Source organism: Mustela nigripes, chromosome 1, assembly GCF_022355385.1.
Source record: "Mustela nigripes isolate SB6536 chromosome 1, MUSNIG.SB6536, whole genome shotgun sequence".
In the NCBI taxonomy this organism is placed as follows: domain Eukaryota; kingdom Metazoa; phylum Chordata; class Mammalia; order Carnivora; family Mustelidae; genus Mustela; species Mustela nigripes.
The window spans coordinates 237,856,853-237,879,754 of record NC_081557.1 but is presented as its reverse complement, the minus strand read 5'-3'; the positions used below and the strand labels follow the sequence as shown (position 1 = coordinate 237,879,754).

Below are 22,902 nucleotides of genomic sequence, written 5' to 3'. Positions count from 1 at the left end.
TCAAAAAGCCTGCTTTGCCTCTCTGACTGTAGTTTGCGTTTGGGATGTCATCATAATTTGCTGAAATATTTATTATCTAGCATGATTCCTTAAAACCTTTTGCTGCTTTTTTATAACACTATTAAGAACTGCTTCAGTAAGAGCTTTCTTAAGGGATAAGCAATGTTCTGAATTTGGATGCATTTTATTTGCCCCACTTCAGACAGAAGTCAGCCATTTGACTTTTTAATTTCCTAGCCATTTAAAGTCCCAGAAGAATTGTTTTGTGGGGAAAAAAAAAAATAGAATGCTTTTCTCATTTTAATGTGAGAATGGCTTTGGATATATTGATCAGTAATATTTTAATGCATTTTATTGCCAAAATACAGAATCTGCATCGTTCATTTAGCATTTGCTTGTCATTGTGCTTCTATATTATCAGAAGATATGTTTTATAATTTCAAAAACAATTTATGTTTCGAATGTATATATAAGTAAGTTACAAATTAGCAGCAGTTACCAGAGTCAAATTACTATTGTGACAGTAATAAAGGGCAAAATGTTGAAGAAGTGATAGAATGAAAATGTAACTTCTCCAGTTGGGAAAAATGTATCAGCCTTTAAAGGAGGAAAAAAAAAAAAATGTTCATAGAATAAATTGAAGAACTTGCAAAGTTACTTTAAAATGTATCTGTAAAATATTTGATCAATGACCATATGTTTCAGCAATTTTCACAAATCTGCAGGCCACAAAAATAAGCTACATGCCCATTTCTGAAATTTGGAATTAGTCTGTTTTGCACATGTACAAATTGAAAGTTGATTAGAAGATTCCAGGTGTTTGTAACTGACAACATGTTTCCTTTCTAACTTTGAAGACATAGACTCACCCAAGATGACATTTATAGTTACTTATATGATGTTAGTGAGGTTTCTTTTAAAACCAAGTGTTCATGAGATTGATACTACTTCAGAACACTTTCCTTGATACTCAAGGATCCAGTTATACAAGTTGATGGCCAATTCTCCTGTTTGTAATTGCTGGGCACCTAAAGTCAATTTGTGAAGGGGAATGGGGAGGGACATAAACAGTCCAGGATGTAGACCCTGTGACAGACCAGAGACGCACAGACCCCTTCCACCAGCCTCTGCTCACTAGACTTCGTAAAAACACTCTGGGGGGGGGGGGCATGAAGGGGATCTTCTAGGTTCAGCTCAAGGAGCAAGATGGCCAAGTTGGCTGGCTTTAGTTTCAGTGTTTTCTCCCACGAGAATCTCTGAAATCACTTTAAGAAATAGAACAGGAGCAGGAAAAAGGGAACAGAGGGAGAAAAGTGTCCATTTACTTTCATTGTAAAATCTGTTCGTACACTTTTTTAAAGTAGCCTTAAAATGTAAATATTATGATCCGTATGATCCTATTCATCTTTTCTTAAAAGGTAGTAAATGCAGGTTTGCAGAAGCAGCAATCTGGAGTTCTCTAATCAAACGCTTTCCTTAACCAATTTATACATGGGCTACAAGCATGAAATCTCTCTTGGTATTTTTGAGCTGAAGAAAAATTTGGACACAAACTACTTTACATTTCAGATGGAGTCTGTGTTGTGTCTGTATGGATGAGCAATTTAGGTATCCTATGACAGATCTAATCATTTCAATTATCTTGAAAATCAGTACTGATTTGGCGGGGGGGAGATTGCTTTTTGTGATCCTTCTAGTTGAAGAGCTGATCCATGGGTGGTCATGCATGGGTTCTGCCTCCCAGCATTTAGCAGTTAGAATGAAAATCACCAAGAAACTAGACAGCTAGAGCTTTGTTTAGAACAAAAGGCTTCAGTGAGTCTAGGCATTTAAATAAGTTATTATTATGTTTTCCTTCCCCCTGCTAAATGTTCTTGCTTTTCAATTTTAAACAACAGCGAGCCCCAGGCCATGTGCTACATTGAGACATCCAACTTGGATGGTGAAACAAATCTGAAAATTAGGCAGGTAAGATCTAATTTAGGTTTATGTACTATTTGCTGATTTATTAGATGGAATCAAAAGCTTATTTCTGTTATTGTTATGAGTTGAAGTAATTCCAATTGGAAATATTTTCTCATCGAGCCACCATGATGATACCTCAAGGATAATGAAAAGCTCAGATTAATTTGCCTGATTAACTGTGGTCCATCATCTAGATGCTCTTTGCAATATTTTAATATTTTATGTAATAGGCAACACTGATAATAATATTAGTACTTCTGAGTTCTTTGACAGGAGTGCACGTATTTATTTTCCCTATTCCTCTAGACCAGATTGTAGTCTGGCTTTGCCATATTGAAAAGACAGTGTTTCCATTGCTTGTTCTAAATGTCTCGCTAATCTCAGGGAATAGTTTTAGATTTCTGTATTTGCTTCACATACCATCCCTGACAGAAAGCAAGAGGCATTTAAAGGGACTTTGAAAAATGTACTCTCTTGGGTTCTAGGTGAAGGATGAAGATGACAGGGGGAAGGTTGGGATACGGTAAAAATAGGTCATCGTAGCACCCAAACTCAGAGTGTCCCGGGAAGCAGGGGCCCATCCACTTCCTGCTAGTAGAATCTAGTTGGCCAGAGGAAAGAACTATTTCTGAGTTTTCCTTCTCTGTGGACTAAAAGAACAGAAACATACTGGCTCTTCTTTGTAGATTCTATTTAGTTTGCATTTTTTTTTTTTTTTTTTTTTGGAGATTCAGCAGACAGACTATACTGCTAAATATTAATTTAATTTTATTTTGGGAAGCAAATAGTTCTTTGAGGACTTCACAGTATCTCGGTGGACAAATTTATGGTCTCAAATAACATTTTCCAACTTTCACAAAAGCTACCTTATTCCTGGGTTCAAGCAGAGGAGGGTATCCCCTTAATTATGATCTGGCAAAGTGTATTGTATAAGGGGGGAGACTTGCTCATAAAATAGTAGGATTTCTTGGATCTTAAGGCCTAGATGAATCAGAATTCCCTCTCTCCTTCCCTCCCACATGTGATTCATTTAATCTTTTGCTTATTTAAAAATTTCTAAACAGGGCTTACCAGCAACATCAGATATAAAAGACATTGACAGTTTGATGAGAATTTCTGGCAGAATCGAGTGTGAAAGTCCAAACAGACATCTGTATGATTTTGTTGGAAACTTAAGGCTTGAAGGACATAGGTACGTAAAATTGGGCCTCATAAAAACACAGAACTCACTGTGTCTCAAGTGTGTTGCTGAGTGTTTTCCAAGCCTAGGTACATAACTCTTTTCTCACACTCTAAGTCTGAACGCTGAAAACCTCTTTCTTAAGCATTTCGATATTACTTTCCACCAAAAGTCTTTTTGCAGAAATCGTAGCTCTTAATGCCATGCATATGACACCGCTGAAGACTTCCTCAGGATTCCTGCCAAACTGACAGCTGGATGGTTTCAGGGACATGCCAGGCTTCTGGCGTGAATACTTGTGTTGTAGGCCTATGTGCAGTCTCCATGGCTTGGGTCCTTATCTGTGATCGGTGGGTGCCTCAAGGAGTTTAGAGTCTACCCTCAAGGATACTGGATAATTTCTTGTCTTCTTCTCTGTGTCATTTCATAGGCTGTTTTCTAGGCCATGTTATCATGTTTAGTTATCTCTGCCATTACCTACCTCCTGCTCTTCTTCCCTTCCCCCTTCTGTTCCCTGCCTCTTCCTTCATTGATTCAACCAGTATTAATTAAGCATCTAGTGGGCTAGGCTAGTTACAGGCATTAAGGAGACTGCAACGAACAACAGAGATAAATACATATACCCTTGTGAGCTTACTTTTCTTGCAGTAAGAGAAGGGCAAACAGACAAACAATAAAATGATACACAAGAAAATTTTATACAGTGTTAGAGCATGATAAAAGCTTTGGGGAAAAAAAAAAATAGCACAGGACAAGGCAGATTGGGAGTCCTTGGGAGGGAATACCTTGGAGGTAGGACTGTTCTAGTAAGCCTCATTCAGCAGGTAACATTTGAGCCAGGGGAATGAGAAGTGAGGAAGTTAGCCAATCATCTATCTGAAGGGAGAGAATTTCAGGCAGAAGGAATAGTCCCAGCAAATTACTAGTTATTCTATCACCTCAAAGTGGGAAAGTACCTGGAGTAGTTATTAAATTTCAGGGAAGCCGGTGTGGTTGGAGTGATGTCACCAAGGAAGAGTAGGAAAAGAAAGACCATGCAAGGCTTTGAAGGCTACTGGGGGGTGTTACTCTGGGTGAAATGGGAGTCCATTAGAGGGCTTGGGGGGAGGGGATCTCAGCCGTTCAGTTTCGGACTTCATATGTTTGTGTCGGGGAAGCAGATGGATATGTAAGCCTAAGTTTGGGATAGAGGCCTGGGTCATGAGGTGAATGTGGGAATTGCGGGCCTAGATAATTAAAGCCGGGGAAGTAGAAGAGATCACTGAGGGTGTGAGGGCGTGGATAGAAAGGTGAGTCCCAAGGACTGTCCTGAGACTCTGCACCATTAAGGATGAGATAAGAGGAGGGACCAGCAAAAGAGACCAAAATCAGGTTGGTAGGAAGGAAGCCGAGATAGTGAGGAAACCGTGGCACGGCAGAGGGAGTGACTAAAGTGGGTCCTTGTTGTTGCTGGCCACGTGCGGTGAGGCTGAGAAATAACGGTTGGATGTAGCCCGTAGAAATCCTTGAACTTGGTTAGAACAAGTGGAGCCTGATGAAGCGAATCTGAGGTAGGGGGAGGAGTTGAAAATAGCAGGTTTAGGCAGATTTTCCGAGGAGGCTTGCAGCAAAAGGGAGCAGAAATGGAGCAGCCCTTGGCAGGAAGGGTGGGTCTTTCCAATTTCCCTCTTCTTCCTCCCTTCTCTCTCCTCCCCTGCCTCCTTTACTTTACAATACACCTTACCTGCCAGGTGGATGTAGTGGCTAGCTAAACGCAGTAGTTCATTCCACCAGCCTGAGAGATGGACAGTGCTTTCATTATTTTGTAATTGCATTATTACAGTACTTGAATTCCAAAGGACGTTTGAAATACACCCTAAACTGTCTCCCTCATTCAGATCCGCCAAAAGCTTTCCTGTAATATGTGAAGTAATTATATATTGTTCTAAAATTTGCACAGAGTGACCTCACAGAGTGAACATATGGTTATAGACTAATAATAGAGTTGGCGCTTTATATAAGTAATGTTTCTATAGTCTGACATTCCTAACTGGCCAGCTTCCATCTCTTATCAGTTCGCCATCAAAATCAATGCCAAGCAGATCCACGCAGTGGAAAAAAAAAACTTGGTATGATCGTGCCAAGATTTAGGGTACAGATAGAATTTATATAATATGCTTTAAAATATATGAAACATGGAAACATACCTTTGTATTTATAGCCCATTTGACGTTTATAGTGATTACCCAGAGCTCTTGGAGCCCCTTTCTTTGGAATGAGTGTTTTTTGATCCCATTATTAAGGATGAGAGTCATTGTTTAATGCCAGAATTTTTGATTTTCAACTCTGATGAAATCTAATAACTAACTCTTGTTGAATCATTATAATTGAAAAGTAATATTTTTTGGGGGGGGTGCTTTGAAGAGCTTGTACCTAATTCCAATCCACACCATAAAAGCTGAGCGGACAGCTGTCCTATTAGACTCCACTGTATACGTAAGGAACAGTTGGCACCTACATACCTCAGAGCATAGCCTAGCAGCTTCCCAAGAACTTCTTGGAAATGTGCTTTAGGCCCAAGGTCCCCTTCCGACTCTGAAATGCATGCCAAATCTTGAGGTATACATGAGAGGGGTTCCCTTCCAGATGGGTTTGAGAAGCATGCTGTTGTGCAGAAGGAATGAGAATTATAGATGCTGTGTTCTTTTTCTAAATAGGCATATGCTTTTTCCTAGGGGTTTAAGTAGAGGCCTTCAGGTGAGGTTATTACGCACCCATCTGGATTGACTTCACCTGAGCCAGTGACCTTTGCATAGTTCCTGAAAGAAGGTCTAAGGCCCAAGCCGTTACTGGCTCTAGACACCTACCAGGCCATAAAAAGCCCCCCAAAATGAAAGATTTAACCTCACTTTACCTCTACTGGCCAAGAAGTTCTGTGTTTTCTGGAGACTTTTCTTAGGAGGCTGCCTTCTTCTTCCAGAAGTTTGGGGATTTTTCTGATGAATTTTTCTTTATATTTGACATTTCTTTCTTGCTTTTCTTTTTTTGTTTGTTTGTTTGTTTGTTTTTAATTAATTTTTTATTTTTTATAAACATATATTTTTATCCCCAGGGGTACAGGTCTGTGAATCACCAGGTTTACACACTTCACAGCACTCACCAAAGCACATACCCTCCCCAATGTCCATAATCCCACCCCCTTCTCCCAAATCCCCTCCCCCCACCAACCCTTAGTTTGTTTTGTGAGATTAAGAGTCACTTATGGTTTGTCTCCCTCCCAATCCCATCCTATTTATTCTTCTCCTACCCAGAAGACCCAGTGTTAGGAAGCTTTGAGCCATTACATCTCATATAGTACATTTCCATCAAGAATCCCACTACATCTGTGATGGCTTGTACTTTTGTGACATCTTTGTGTGAGGTTGTGTCTACCAAACAACCTACCATAGTGGGTAGTTTTACCAAGAACCCACAGAAGACCCAACGTGGCCTTCATTCATGAAAAAATGTTGTTTAAATTATATGGAATGGCTATCCTCAATATGCTGTCACTTCAGAGGAATGTTAAAGACTTAGATGCTTACCATTGATTGGAAACTTATTCACAGTTCTTGGAGAATTGATATTCAAATGTAATAAATTACCCTAGAGATTTTAAATACAGGACATATCTTTATAGGCCAGGGATGGCAATGCAAATGTATGATGAGATCTGTGTATTTACCTTGCCTTGTCTATTTTTTGAACCCTTATTATGCACAAAGCTATTTATAATTAGGCGTGGGAGAGGGAGCAGATCCCCTAACCTCACCACTTCCAAACATCTCAGAAACCTAAACAGACTTGCTAAATCAGGAAAAGTCTTAAATAGGTTTGAAAATTAGCCTCTGAATCCCAAAACATTGCCTACTATCTTGGATTGTGAAGTTGTAGGAAATGGCTGGTTTGGTGGTAAGGAGAAGCAACTGAAAAGCGTCTCTCCAGCTGTCCTTGTGTAAAACAAATTATTCGTACTGGTAGGAAAATTACTTCTTTTTCTAAAAATAAGGTAAATGTGAGAAGGGCTGGCTATTTTAATAGCAGAACCTCCGTTGGAACTCTGTAGTAGCTGTAGAATTCTTAAGCACTTTAGAAAATGTTGTTTTTAATGTCAACATCATCTGTCATAGCACTGTCCCCCTGGGAGCAGATCAGATTCTTCTTCGAGGCGCCCAGTTGAGAAATACACAGTGGGTTCATGGAATAGTTGTCTACACTGGACATGACACCAAGCTGATGCAGGTGGGATTTTTTATCTATGAAAAACCTTGTGGATGTATTTTCTTGAAAATGCGCTATTTGTAGCTCTCTATGCAATAGTCCCAAACATAGCAGACCATCTGTCACAGACTCCTGAGCCCTACTCTGTACATTTAGAATCTTGTTCTTCAGTGTTTAGGGCCATAAAATGGCTCATGTGCACAATACTGGAAAGTTTCATTCGAGACCAACAATGCATGAACTCTTAATTATTTCCTGTGTTAATTCCATTTACTCTAACAGTGGTTGTTGATACTATTGTCTGTGCAATGACATGTTCTACATGAAAGTATTCTGTGTTCTACATGAGATGTGCTCTACATGAAAGTATTTATTTTATAATCTTGTTTTAAGACTGTGATCAAATTTTATAACTTTTAATTTTTTTGTAAAATTAAGAAATGGATTTGTGAGCCAAATGTTGACCCCTTTTTGCTAACATTTTTATGTTAAGCCATTGTTAATGGAAAGAAACCACCATTACTGATTCCACCATAACCATAATGATTCTACCCCTCACCACTCTATAAATTCTGTCGACTATTGTTTTATATCTATTATGACAGATTTAATTTTCTGTTCTGTAGATGCCTTGGTTAGCATAATCGTTTTTGTCATCGACCACAGCTGAAGAGACTGACTTCCGTTATTCTTTATAGCCGGGACTACTTAGCCCATTGCCGTGATCAGTAAAACCATTACTGAACACCACCAGAAATCTGGAAACCAGAGGTCCTTCAAATGGGACCTTCATATTTTGTAACTTCTAAGGGTTAGGAGTACAGAGGCCACCTTCTCTGCCTCTCTTCCTGAGCTGAGCTGCCAGTGCCTCTCCTCTACCCTCTTCGCTTCAGTAGTCAAGTTAATGCCTTCTTCGTCTTCCCCGCCACAATGCAAAAGTTATGTCTCTAAACGGAGTCCTATTTCCTTCTCTTCTTATTATTATTTTATATCCTAGAAAAAGGCTTGAGGTATACTGGCCTTCAGGGGCAAAAAAAATAGATGGCTAACATTTGACAGCTTATTACAGCTGTGATTTTTTTTTCTGTATAATTTTCAAGTGTCTACCCATGTCTAGATTTTGAGTTGTGACGGACTTTGTCATCTTCATCAAAATACCAAATAGACATTACTCAATCAATGTGTACACATTTTTTTATTGCTCATCTTGTCTCTTTTTACAGAATTCAACAAGTCCACCACTTAAACTCTCAAATGTGGAACGGATTACAAATGTACAAATTTTGATTTTATTTTGTATCTTAATTGCCATGTCTCTTATCTGTTCTGTGGGCTCTGCCGTTTGGAATCGGAGGCATTCTGGAAAGGACTGGTATCTCAACCTAAATTGTAAGCATTAAAGGGCCTGTTGTATTTATATTTTTCTTTCATTAAAATATGCATTTGTTTCATGCTGATGGGATTTCCTATCATTCCTCAAAAGAAAACCTTGTTGGCAAGATAACTGGGCATTTAATTTTTATGTTTCAATGCAGTTTCCGGTAAAAGAAAGTAAAATGTTGCTAGAGTCTCCAAAATTTCAGAATCCTTAAAAATGATCACTCTAGAGTAGTATAAAATGTTAATATCATTTTCATTAATGTTAATCATTCTTTAAAAATATTTTAACACAAGTGGTAGGATAATTACCTGGTGAAGAAAGCAGATTGATTATCTTTAATGCACCAGGAGTAGAGCACATGCTTATAAAAAGTTTAAATTGAATATCCTTTCATTTGAACTCATGAATGCAGTAAATTCCATGTTAATGGTAATCTTGTCTTAGGGAAAGCCTGTTAAATATGATTTTTTTGGACCATCTATCCTTTTACTATTGTAGGATTAATGTATCATCCCTGAATATTTCTGGAAAATAAGTTTGCATTGCCTTTTAATGAGTACTTAACCAATAAATACTTAATTTCCAGAAGCGTGAAAACAAATTCTAGTAAACCTTGTAGCAAAATCGATTTTTTTTTCAGTTTTTATCCTATTGATTTTTAGTTTTGTGGCTATTCCAACTTTTTTTTTTTTTTTAACCCTGATTTATGATTTCAACATCAGAACTGTTATGACTCCCATCGGTTTGTTTCTTCATATACTTCACAGTGTGTCTGCCATAGCAGTTCTATTTTCATTATCAAAGAGGCAGGGTGTGATTTACCTAGGGAACAGCCCTACATTGTTTTTACTGTTTGGATTAGTTTTGCTGCTGTTTTGTCTGATTGCTTTTAAGGCATGCTTTATAAATCAAAGGTGCGTTTTTAATAATTTACATAAAAATGATTTTGCCCAGTGGAGATTTTACATTTATAAACCCACAATCCTGTCCCTGATATCTCTAAACTTCCTGTGTGGAACAGGATTTGAAACACTGGGCAGTGCTTTCATTCGTTAGAACCATTATGAAGTTCTTAATAGTACTACCAACGTACTGATCTGTCTTGAGTATTTGAGAATAAGGATATGCTATCAGCACAGTGTTCCTACCAAACTATCTAGAGATGTTGTGTAATATGGAAAACTTCTATTATGCTGAAGTTCTGGTCAACACAAATGAAATACTTGAAACTATAAATGACTTTCTTCCCACCTCCCCCAACAGATGGTGGTGCTAATAATTTTGGACTGAATTTCTTGACCTTCATCATCCTTTTCAACAATCTCATTCCAATCAGCTTACTGGTTACATTAGAAGTGGTGAAATTTACCCAGGCATACTTCATAAATTGGGTAAATATGAATTACTGTTTTTCATCATTCTAAATATATGTTTTGTCTTTTTTTTTTGATAGGGTCTTTTGAGGATTTTAATTTTTTTTTAAGATTTTATTTATTTATCTGACAGAGATCACAAGTAGTCAAAGAGGCAGGCGGGGGCGGGGGGAAAAGCAGGCTCCCTGCTGAGCAGAGAACCTGATGTGGGACTTGATCCCAGGACCCTGGGATCATGACCTGAGCCAAAAGCAGAGGCTTTAACCTACTGAGCCACCCAGGCATCCCCAAGGATTTTAATTTTTTTTAAGTAATCTCTACACTCAATGAGGGGCTCGAACTCATGACCCCAAGATCAAGAGTTGCGTGCTCCACTGACTGAACCAGCTGGGCAGTCCCCTCATAGTGTCCTTTGATCTCTCAGAAACAAAATCTTAATGATACCTTCCCTTTTATTGACTGCAAGATGGCATTTCAAAGTATTTTTGACTTTAATATGATAATAACAAATTCATTTGACATGTAAAAATCAATAGCAAAAACTCTTTATCTTAAAATCACACAAGTTTATAGACTAGACATTCCGGGGAACTAAGTCTCCAGTTAAGAAAACCTATTTGGGATTATATAATAGTCTTGGGGAAAGGAGACCATGAGGTTTGGAGTTAAAATATCTGGATTATCGTTGTAGTTCTATAATTACTAGTGCTATGAAATTTGCCAAGCCACTTGACTTCTTTGAGACTTATTTTCTTGGGCCTTTAGACAGGAATGATAAAACATGCTTTACCAGCATCTCGCGGTGGTAATATAGAGTAAAGGAATCTCACAGCATAGCGAACAGCCTCCTAAACAATTGAGTGCTCTAGAAATAACACTGTTCACTGCTTGGTACAACCAGACTGTCAGTCTTGTTTTATATACCCATGTAGGTTATTTTTCCCCCACTGTAAACAAATTCAGCTGTGCTTAATTTTTTTAATTCTTGAATTTTTTTAATCTTGGAAAAATGTGCCAGAGATCTATTCCCTAAATATTTTGTTTATAAAATGTGTTGTTCTTAGTTTTATTTTACCAAAGTTAAAATTAATGAATTTATGTAAATTAAATAAGCCTTCAGACTTAATCTGCCAGAAAGTTTCATTTTTCTTTATTTTGGGAAATTTGGGTATTATCTTTTGACATTATCTTTTTAAATTATTTAAAAGTCTTTCAAGGGAACAATATTAGAATTGTTAAGAAATATAACTGATGATGCTTTTGCCACTGCTCACTACCTTCCCATGGTAAGTGATCCACCTCACCTGTCAAATTGTCTAATTCATTGGTACAAGCCCAGTAGAATTTAGAAATCTAAAATGAGATGCAGGTGTGGCTTATTTCATGCAGGAAATGTGTTGCTGAAAAATTATGTAGTAACATTTGTGTAAATACAATTAAAACCTATTGAGGTTTCCCACTTTGCAATAAGAAATCATAAGGTGACTCATTTTGAAAATCAAATAACTAGTTAGTCACTTTATTATTTTGTACTTGGATTTTTAAAAGTAATATTTGCTTCCAATAATGACATAATTTGAGTATTGGAGGAGGCCAGCAGGCTTATGCTATTCAACCACCTTTCTATTGTACAGAGATTCGATAACATTGCTGACAGGTCTTTTACCACCCAGCAATTCCGTTTGTAGAAATGAGATCAGTATCTGCCGCCCCCCCCTCCCTTGATACTGGTTCTACCTGATCTCTTAGGAAAATGTCTAACCATGTTTCTGAATGATAGCCTTGCAAAGTATTAGAACTCAGGTAGGGTGCCTGGGTGACTCAGTTGGTTAAGCATCCCACTCTTGGTTTTTGGTTCAGGCTGTGATCTCAGGATCATGAGATCGAACCCTGCACTGGGCTCCATGCTCAGGATGGAGTCTTGCCTGAGATTTTCTCTCTCCCCCGACTAGCACGCACACACACTCTCTCTCTCTCTAAAATAAATAAATCTTCAAACAAAAACAAAGAACTCAGCTGCATGCCTTTTCTTCTATCACCTCCTTCCCATCTCCTTCTGTTCCTTATCAGACCTGATGATCAAGAAAGTCCAACTTACTCCCCGTTCCATTCATTCCTCTTTGAAGATGGCTCAGGTGCTTAATAGCCTTCTTAGATCAAGGCTCCTACCAGTCAACAGCCTACGTCAGAACTGAAGCAGATCAGTCTGAAATGCAGACGTGGGAAAGACCAGATTCGTCCTTTTCCTTTGACTTGTAAAAATCTGTTAACCCTGACTTGGCAATAAAATGGTGTACTCTGGAAAATACTAATTCTTATAGGCGTTAAGAGTCAAGCCTCATATTGTTTGGGTACAGAACAAGTACAAATTGGTACAAAAGTTGTGCATTTTTGTTTGGGTTTTGAGAAGTGCACTCCTTCTGCTTTCAAGTATATGCACTGGAAGGAAGCAGAGCCAAGAAAGTATAACCAGATAGAATCTCTTAGGTAATTTTCCTAGGGGTTTAAAAATCTTCATTATTTGAGCAGTGTTCATGCTCTTATTTTAGCTGCATTAAGTACTTATGTTGTGTCAGACGCTTTAGGAAGCATTTCACATACATTATTTCATTTAATCTTTACCACATGTCACCTATCTAGAAAATGGTAGAATTATGAAAAAAATTCAAGATTGCCTGATTGCAGAGATCCACTCTAATTGCCTTGCTGTCCTGCCCTTTCTGTGAAATATAATATTCTCTACTGAGGACTTTTCAGGGAAATCAACTGAAATGGTGTAGAATGGCCAGAGATGAGAGTGGCTTCATGTTATAACTCACTAGTTAAAGAAAATTTCAGTCATTCTCTTGTTACCAATTGCATTTAGTAATTTCTTTTATTTAAAAAAAAAAAAAGGATCTCGACATGCACTACGAACCCACAGACACTGCTGCTATGGCTCGAACGTCGAATCTGAATGAGGAACTTGGCCAGGTAAACTGAATTTCTTGTTGATACGTTCAATGGGACGTAGATTCATTGTCACTTCTGCCATAGGTGGCAACTTCATATGAATTGACAGCTCCTACTTTCCAATTATTTGGATAATCTGCATAAATATGTTAGCACATAATTACCATTTTTAGTAAACGAAGTTTTAAAAACATTTAAAAGCTATTTTGCTCTCAGATAAGGTATTACACAAAGGGATTTCCTTCAGCATATAATCTAGTTAGTAGTAAAGTATTGGTTATTTTTGAGTGATAAACTCTCAGTATTAAAATTGCTCATAGCTTTTGACCAGAAAGGAAGAAAAAGTTAACTTGATCACTGATGCTATGTAAGTCAAAGTATGAAAGTGATCAAACAGGAATTTTAGATTTATACTTCATATTGCATTCACATATATGTATATCTTTGTAATCCATATTTACATACTAGCTCAGGAAGAATTCTTATTCTGTATTCTTGTCATTTGCTATTTCTTTTCAAATAGCATTTCTGCCAGAATTACCTTCTTCGTACCAATCTGGATGTTATATGAAGTTAATTGCACAAGCCTTTACTAATTCTGTAATTGTTTTGGTGAGAAATCCTGGTAGATGTTTTAGTGCTTCATAAATCTTAAGTCACAATAGTGGCAATTTCTAGTGGAAATTCAGACCATGTTCAGATTTCTGTTTGGCTGCAGTTTTTCCAGCATCTTGATAGTCTTTACGGTTCATACATGAAATGATTCATTGCTAAAATACTAAAAAAAAAAAAAAAAAAAAAAAGTCAAACATATTTCTTAATGAATGCAAAGAAAATCATCACTTAATAGCATTCCTTGTGCCCATATAATATAACAAGATGGATAAAAAGAATTATTTAAGGGGCATTTTTCCCCCTCTGTGAGAGACTGACATAAAAAGACTTCTGAAATTTTAATGAGAAACTTTAAACTTTTTTTTTTTTTTTAGGTAAAATACATATTCTCTGACAAAACTGGGACTCTGACCTGTAATGTAATGCAGTTTAAGAAGTGCACCATAGCTGGAGTTGCTTATGGGTGAGTTGTTCCCCCCCTTTAATTAGAATGTGAAACACACATTTAATTAGTGCTAATAGTTTGGCATGTTTTGAGAGTTCTTACTAGTGGAAATTTTTTTTTGACATAAAAAGCCCCTGTTTTAACTTTAGCATACATGTATGTTTTGTGTTATAGTTTGAAGTTGTTTCTCGTTTGGAATTACCTATGAGGTGGAGGTTCTACCCAGTAGTATTCCGTGTTTGGAGTTTGCTAAAGGTCTCTATCTGGCTCTGGTCATGAAGTAAAAACACCGTTCCCGCTACATTGCCATGAAGTTAGAGTACAATGTTGAAATAACGTACAGAGTGTCCTTGGGCAGTTTTCAACGATGTTAAAATATTGTTTCTCTGATAGTTACGCCTTTGATTTGCTTTTTCTTTTATTGCTTCTAAATTTCTGATGGTGGGAAGGAGGTGGGGACATGAAGCTCTGAAACTTTTATCAGGCTCCTAATGTCCTTTACAATACGCTTGTTAAGAATCCACTTATTTCTTTCTTTGAGTTATGTTTACCTAAATCCTTCAAAAGCCTTCTTTCTGAAATACTTTTTAGGATAAAGTGACTAAATTAATCTGTACATTTCCAAAAAGGATGTGATCAAAAGATGAAACTTTCCTTGGTTGGAGTGACCTTGACAATGACCTATCAACAAATTTTCCAACTATCCTTATCTATAAGTGAGACTGTGAAATACTGATCCCTTAACCATTTAAGCAAGAGCACTTTCATTTGGGTTTTCTGGTTTGTACTCACTCTTTCCCACTCACACTCTGTCTCCAAACAGTAAGCTAGTATAAAAATAATGTATTGAATTTTGAAAACGCCTTAGTTAAAATTACAAATAAATAACCATTTGGTAAAAAATTCTAAAAGCAACGGTTACTCCTATACAAGGGTCTACAGAGAGAAGTAGATGGAGGCAGATACCCTATTCTTTGGGTTAGCAGAGAGTGTGACTAAAATTGACTTCAAACTCTATGTGTAAATGAAGCTGAAAAGACATTTAATTGAACGGCTTTTTCACACTCTGCGAAGACGGGATGTTAATTTAAGAAGCATACTTACTGTTTCCAGGGCTGGATACCATTTTGCTTCTTTCCTCTTTATCTGAAGTTCTACCAACTCCCCTAGAAAAGGCTGTCCTTCCTCCTCCCCACCACTTTCTACCAGCCTTGTAATTTGGTTAGCTGCCCTAGAGGGGGACAGACAGACACACTTGTCGACATCATGCATATTTGACCCACAGGTACGCCAGGCAAGAGAAGGAAAGACAGACTGTAATTCTGGAGTGTGTTATATTATTCTTGCTGACAGACTCGTGAAGACTGTTTTATAAAAATTCTACATTCATAAGTGAATTTATTTTTACTTTGCCAGTTTCCAATTGAACAAGCAAGTTCTTCAAATGAGTAAATATTGATTGTGAACTTACCAGAACAGAAAGCTAGAATGAGATCTAGCCTGTCTCCTGCATTTGGTCAAGTTTTTTCTTATTCTTGAAACAAGCCTTAAATATGTCCAGACACTAGTTCTAAAGAGCTGTGTTCTTTCTGGATCTGTTGGTGGTATTATCATTGACAACCCTTAAGTGATAGGGTTGCTTTGAGACTGGTAAATATTAAAGAAATATTAAGAGTTAAGAACCATCATCATTTAGATTAAGTTTCCAGAAAAACAATTTTTCTCTTGGGCAAATAATATCTCTTAATACTGGGGAGCAATCATAAGACATAACCTCGAGTCCTAGCTTTGTCACTAATCTACCATAGAACTATCAATAATTCCTTTCAAATATTCCAAATTCCTTAAACTGAAGATAGTGAGAGAAGATAATCTCTAAAGTTGTTTTCCAGGTATAAAATTCTAGATATAAAAAACGTAAAAATATGTTTTACTAGAATTTTTTAAAAGGGTATTCTTTTACTTGCCAATTTTAACTTACATAAAGAGAAATACATTTCTTTCTTGGGTGTTTCTTTCATGTTTTTGAGAATACCAGAAGACTTGCTGAGTGAAGCGAGTTGTTAAACTGCTTCCAATAATCACGTAGTGTTGTGTATGTGTGTTTAGGATCTTTAACCCTGATTTTTTTTATCAACATCCCCTCACCCAAGCATCCTGATGGGCATTTGGAATGTCAACATTGTATCATAGAGAGCGGTTGATACAGGAAGTTGTTGATACAGGAGACTTCAGATGCTTCGGTGTTTACAGTAAGAGACACACCACTGTTCCTTAATTCCACCAAACTCAGCAAGAAAAGTAGTTACCGTCAGCCATCTTTCTGTGCCAATTTCCTCTGGCCCCTCTTGGCTTCTTGGAATGCAGAGGGGAAATAACATGGTTTTGCAAGCTCTTTTGCTCTGTTGCAGTGTTAACATTTGTTTAATATGGGGAACTATTAAGTACATGTACCTTCAACTCTAGCGGAAGAAAGCATGGTGTTCTATCTTCCCAGGACAAATCAGGATAAAGGAGAACATCCCACATTTTCATAAATTAACAAATGTTTTTGGGGTTCCAATTTCAGAACAGATCCTTGTGAAGCATTTCTTAAGAAGATAAAGTCTAGTTTTACCCTAGGTAGACTTTTATGGGTCTGAGAGGTGAGTTCGGTTGACTTTTATGGCTCTGAAGAGAGGACTTGAAGTATCTTCATTTTTGCCTATTATTCCTTAAGTTTGTAAGACGATAATATTTAACACTTAACACAATGCTTCAAAATTTAATCTTGGTAATTTTTCTTTCATTTTCACATAACCAGTACCCAAGTTGGATTCATCATGGGCATCAAAATAAAGATTTGTACATATGTAGCAGTGATGATGGTTTTGTCAGACTTGTCAGAGATGCTACTGTGTTTAAACTTACTAGATTGTTTCATTAGATCTTTCTTCGATTAAATGTAAATTGATGTCATCTGTAAATTTAACTCACTACAAACTAGAAATTCTACTGCTAAACATTTGTTCAAGTATCATTTCAGTAACTTCTTTTCTGTAAGAAATGAGTCAACTTTACCAAAGTAACTAGAATACCAGGAATGGGTAAAAAGGCTTATATGTTCCATGGCTAGGACTTTCAGTACAGTGAATGTAATAGGCTATAATCCTAGGTATCATCTTTATTGGTAATTTGGATCTTACTATTAGAATGAGCTGATGAGCTGGGCAGAGCTTTACAGAGTACAGGCTCTGAAGTTGTAAAAAAAAAAAAAAATTCTAATAAGCCAACTAAAGAGTGATTTTTTTTGCATTAGTCATTTAATCAGTGTTAAAAACATTTCATTGACATTTTCCTCCGTAAAAATCTCTATGTAGCAATCTCTATGTACATATGAATATAATCTATGAATAGTTTAACATGACCATATTTTGTTTAATAATAATATGTTTGCTGAAAGGATCAGTACTTCAAACTGAGAAGAGATTCATCACAAGAAACCTCACAATTACCATAAAACTTAGCCCCGAGGTCTAGATTATAACCAACAAATTTATCTGACTGCCCACCAGGGTAAGAATTGAGTAAATGCCATTCATTTGTTCGTTGATATGCTTCAACAAATATTTTTATCTCCTTCTGTGTATGTGGCACTTTGTTAAATGATGGGGTTTTAATGATCAGCAAAAGTTCACATCGTTTCTGCCCCCCCAAAATTTATAGTCCAGTTGGGGATTAATGGGTATTAATTAAGTAATCAAAGATAAAACACAGAGCAGAGGTCCACGTGAGTCTATGATGAGGATTTGATCCAATCAGGCAGGTCAGGGACTGGCCCATGAGAAAGTGATCCTTGAGCCGAGATGTAAGAATGGGTTTGATTAAGGGAAGACCTTACCAGGCAGATACAGCAGTATTGACATGCACACAAAGGCAAATGACCAGATAGTACATATACACCAGAGCTGCCCCAGCAGCAGTCCTGGGGAAGCTCACGCACACAGAGGCAGTAGCAAGCGTGTGGGTCTCCTACTGCTCGTCACATTCTGAGTAGCATCTGCCAGGGCTAGACCCAACCCAGGAGAAGGGACCCTGAGTCTCGAGCTTTGCATCTTTTAAGCTATATTACTAAACATGTACTGGCCCCTTTCCTGATGTGAGATCAGGGACTGCCGTCCAGCATCGGTGCAATACAACAGAACCTTAGCACAGTGTTTTTGCTTGGGTAGCACTGGCCTCCGCTGGTACAGTCTGGGGGTGGCTAGAGTCCAAGCCTTGAGTTTGATCAGAAGTGATTGCCTTCAGCGCTGGGCTGCAGCCAGTTTCCACAGAGCTTTGCAGCGGGTCATCATTTTTTCTGGGACTCCAGCCCACAAGAGGTTCGGTTAGCCCTTCCTCTCAAGCATCCACAAAAGTCATTTGGTGCAAGAGAGAATAGTGAGTAGAAGGGACTGCCTTCATTGTAACTAATGACCGTGGATACCGCACTGGAAGCAGTTTCCTGCTTTGCAGGTGAAAGAGGTGCCTTCTAATGGTGAGGCTCGTGCCCAGCGGGTTTGGTGGAAGGTTAGAGGGAATGGGATGGAGACAGAGGGAGTGAGAAGACTCCGTGGGTTTTCAGTGAAATTTGTATCTATCAAAAACAATGAATCACTCTACATTTACATTATTGAACTCCACATTTTTTTTTTTAAACTCAGTTGATAGCTAATAAATTTAAAGAGAAAATATTGAATGGTCATATATAGTGAGAGAAATGAAGGATAAGAAAATGAGTTCTGGCTGCTAAGAGAATAGATCTTGAATTTTCCCACCCCACGCGTGCACACACACACACAATGGTAATTATGTAACAGATGCAGGGGTTAGTTCCCACAGTGAAGGTAATCACATCAACGTATGTAAGTGTATCAAATCATCATGTTGTATCCCTGAATCTTGTGCAGGTTTATAGATCAATTATATCTCCACAAAGCTGGAAAAGATGTGAACAGTAAAAAGAAAAATGTAATAAATACATAAAAGAAAATCTGCACTGTTATATATCCTTTGACTGAATACACAAGTGACTGTTGGAAACAAAAGCTGTACATCAGTCAGACTTTTCCTGGTGCTTAAATGAACCAAAGGAGGAAATTAAAATGATTAATGAACGTATTTTCTGTTTGAAATAACAAATGGCTTAATGAGTGAATTATGGTTTAGGTGAAAAATTTTGAGGATCGGTTCATCTTTTAAAATATGGCTCCATTTAATTATAGAAATGCAATTAACTTTTACTTTAATATACCTGTTTAAAGACCCATTATTTTATGATAGTCAATTTGTTTCTGAAATGTACTTGGCAAATTTTATTAGTATAATTGTAAGTATTAGTATGTTCGCTTCCTTAAAACACTTTATTCTGATGATAGAATATGTACTTAATTTTCTATTGGTTTTAGCATGTATTTAAACCTCTAGGTTAAAATATTTCTTAGTGAATATTGAATTCTAGGAATCAAATGAATAAATTCCACAGCCAAGAGGCGAGTTGGCTATCCTGTTCAAGAATATTTTGTACATCTTCTTAGCTACCACAAGTTGTGTTCTACTTACTATACTAACTGCCATTCTTTCAGAATAAACTAAAAGTTCATTTTCTTAACTTTTCAAGATCCATCTTTCAGTACTTCCTTTACTCATGCTTTTATGTTTCCAGCCTTTCTGTGATGATTTTTTCCCTCTCTTTCTGCCCTTCCTCTTGCTTTCTGAAGCCATGTCCCTGAACCTGAGGATTATGGCTGTTCTCCTGATGAATGGTAAGCTGCATGGACCTTTCTGTCTCATGGATTCCTTTAAAGAGTTTTATTGTTTTGATAAACACATTTCACTAGTTTTGGGGGGGAAAAGGCATTATAGATCAGGTGAAGTCAGCGTGCTATAAAGAACTTATTTCTTGAAATTCCGTGACTGTCCTTGATTTCCTATTGCATAACCTTTAGTCATTTTACAGACATTTAGTTTAACAGTTAGGCTTGCGAGAGTTTACATTATGTATCCATAATAAAGTCTGTAATGATCAACTTGGGGTCCCTGGGCTGTGAACTAGCTAAGATTTACTAGAGCTCGAGAAGTTTTCTTTTCTAGCTCAACACTGCCACCTTATGCTGCAATTTATATTTTCTACCGAGCCACAAAAAGACGGTACTGAATCCTACCCAAGACGCAGAAATTTCCTTTATGTCCCTTTTCATTAGTTTGGCAAATCTATTTGGGGTCTCGAACGTGAACATTTTCAAAAATAAATGCCTAGAACTAATGTTGTAAGACTATGCTACCAAGGACCAAAGTTAACTGAAATATAAATAATTTTAGAATATTAGAGATGTCACTTTATAGTTTTAATGTCCATGCTTTTGAGGGGTTTTGTTTGTTTTCCCTTAAAATCCATCCTCCGTGGATTTAACATTTTCATTTAGAACAGTATAAGTTTATTTTGGTATTTCTCGAACTCATCATGATTTGGTGACCAGCAAAACTTCAGAGAACAGATTCTTTTAATGCTGGTAACTATAGAATCCATTGTGGTTTTAGAAGGGCTTATATTTTTATTTTCAGGTTGCACATGTGTTCATGATTTGACCACATTTCCAGTATGCATGGGAGTCCAATAATATCATTTACTATTTTTCAACTTGACTTTGATTTCAATACAGTGGAGCTTTGATAACAATTTGCAGCTAAACTCATACCCATAATAATGACAGAGGCAGCTGTTTGATTCATGTGGTACCTGATGAGTCATCACATTTAAACTCATTGCTTGGAGTGTCATCCAGTTTCAGACACCTACACACAACTGAATAATTTTTAGTGTTTTTAAAAATATTCTAAATCTTACTGCTGGTGGGTAATTCAAGTTTAATGCAGTAGCTATTCCCTTTTAGTTAATCCTTCAAGAATTTAGTAAACTTTTGTGACTATATCTATTTATTTGTTGTTTTCCTGTAACATTAATATAATTCTATTGATTATAAATAGTATTCACTAGTATAGAATTAATATAAATTTTTCTAAGAACTCTTATTCTTAAGGAAATTGACTGTAGCCTATTTTTACAAAGGTTGAATGGAAATGTAAAAAATTGTTGCTTATTTACTCAGATCGTTTAAAATATCCTACTTTCAATAGGAGTTGTTTTGTGATTTCTATCACTTTTGGAGAGGATACCATATTATCTAGCTAAGATCTCTTTGTAAAACACTCTGCTGGAAAATTTGATGTTTGATATTCTAAACCAGATAACTCCAAATAAGAAATGCCAGATTTTTCATAAATTATATGATTCTGCTTAAATATTAGTATTTTTTTAAAAGATTTTTATTCGGAGCCCCTGGGTGGCTCAGTGGGTTAAGCTTCTGCCTTCAGCTCAGGTCATGATCTCAGGGTCCTGGGATGGAGTCCCGCATCAGGCTCTCTGCTCAGCAGGGAGTCTGCTTCCCACGTCCCCACCCACCCCCCGCCTGCCTCTCTGCCTACTTGTGACCTCTCTGTCAAATAAATAAATAAAATCTTGGGGGAAAAAAAGATTTTTATTTATTTATCAGAGAGTGAGAGCACAAGCAGAGGGAGAAGCAGGCAGAGGGAGAAACAAGCTTCTTGCTGAGCACGGGACTTGATCCCAAGACCCCTGACATCATGACCTGGACCGAAGGCAGACGCTTAGCCATCTGAGCCACCCAGGTGCCCCTAAATACTAGTATTTTAAAAAATAAACAATAGGGAAGGTATTTACCACCTTTATAATAAAGTGAGCTTTATTTTAAATAAAGCTGAGCTTCTGAGATTCCTCATCTATCAAACAGTTACCTACAGTCCTGCAAGGATAAAACAACAGATGCCACTTGAGCTTCTGTTCTGTCCTGGCCCACTGCAGTGGTCAAAGATGCAGACTTTGGATTCTGACCACCCAAGTTCACATCCAGATCCTATTGGTGCCCTTGAAAAATTACCTAATCTCTCTGCCTGCCAGTCTTCCTCTAGTACAATGTGGACATCATAGGGAGGTTGTGAAGATTGACTAAGTTCTGTTTTTATTTTTACTTTTTTTTTTTTAAGATTTATTTATTTGAGAGATTGTGTGTGCATGTGAGCATGGGCGGGGGGGTAGCACAGGCAGAAGGAGAGGGAGAATCTCAAGCAGGCTCCAGGCTGAGCACAGAGCCCAACTTGGGGTGATCCTGACAACCCTGAGATCACAACCTGAGCTGAAACTAAGAGTCTGATGCTTAACCAACTGGGCCACCCAGATGCCCCCCAATGAGTTCCATTTTTAAAGTGCATAGAATAGAGTCTAGGCATAGTATACTCACAGAGAATGTTAGCTGCGCTGTCTCACTCAATCCTCATGATATATTTGAAGAGCTGCGATTGACGTGACCATATTCAAATTGGTGAAATTTAGGCAGAGAAGATAAGTAAATAACTTATCCTAAAGTACACAAACAGGAAACATGAAAGCTAGAAATAAAACCTCACATAGCCCAGTCATAAAGTAGGTGCTAGTCACTTTGTGTCCTACAGACCTTAAAGAACTGTGAAGTATATATGCTTTTAGAGTACAAAATATCCTTACCATTTCAGTCTTTTTTTTTTTTTATCTTTTCTTATTAAGGTAGCAAGAGCAGGTACAATTTAACTGACTTGAGAAAAGTTAGCACAGGGAACAGAATTTGGCACATTAATAAATCTGACATCTCCCCCAACCCACATCCAGTTGATTTCATGT

General features: G+C 37.4%; 1 protein-coding gene across 3 annotated transcripts in view; it reads left to right on the top strand.

Moving 5' to 3' along the window:
- ATP8A1 (ATPase phospholipid transporting 8A1) overlaps positions 1-22,902 on the top strand; it is a 234,470-nt gene that overhangs the window by 72,538 nt on the left and 139,030 nt on the right. For 2 of the 3 annotated variants that reach the window (XM_059383312.1, XM_059383304.1), the window contains exons 8-15: positions 1,899-1,968; positions 3,030-3,157; positions 7,294-7,405; positions 8,608-8,773; positions 10,029-10,156; positions 13,034-13,111; positions 14,080-14,168; positions 19,889-19,933. In XM_059383312.1, coding sequence (XP_059239295.1) covers positions 1,899-1,968; positions 3,030-3,157; positions 7,294-7,405; positions 8,608-8,773; positions 10,029-10,156; positions 13,034-13,111; positions 14,080-14,168; positions 19,889-19,933 — 816 coding nt within the window. The remainder of the gene's footprint in view (positions 1-1,898; positions 1,969-3,029; positions 3,158-7,293; positions 7,406-8,607; positions 8,774-10,028; positions 10,157-13,033; positions 13,112-14,079; positions 14,169-19,888; positions 19,934-22,902) is intronic. The other variant, XM_059383321.1, reaches the window with a different exon arrangement.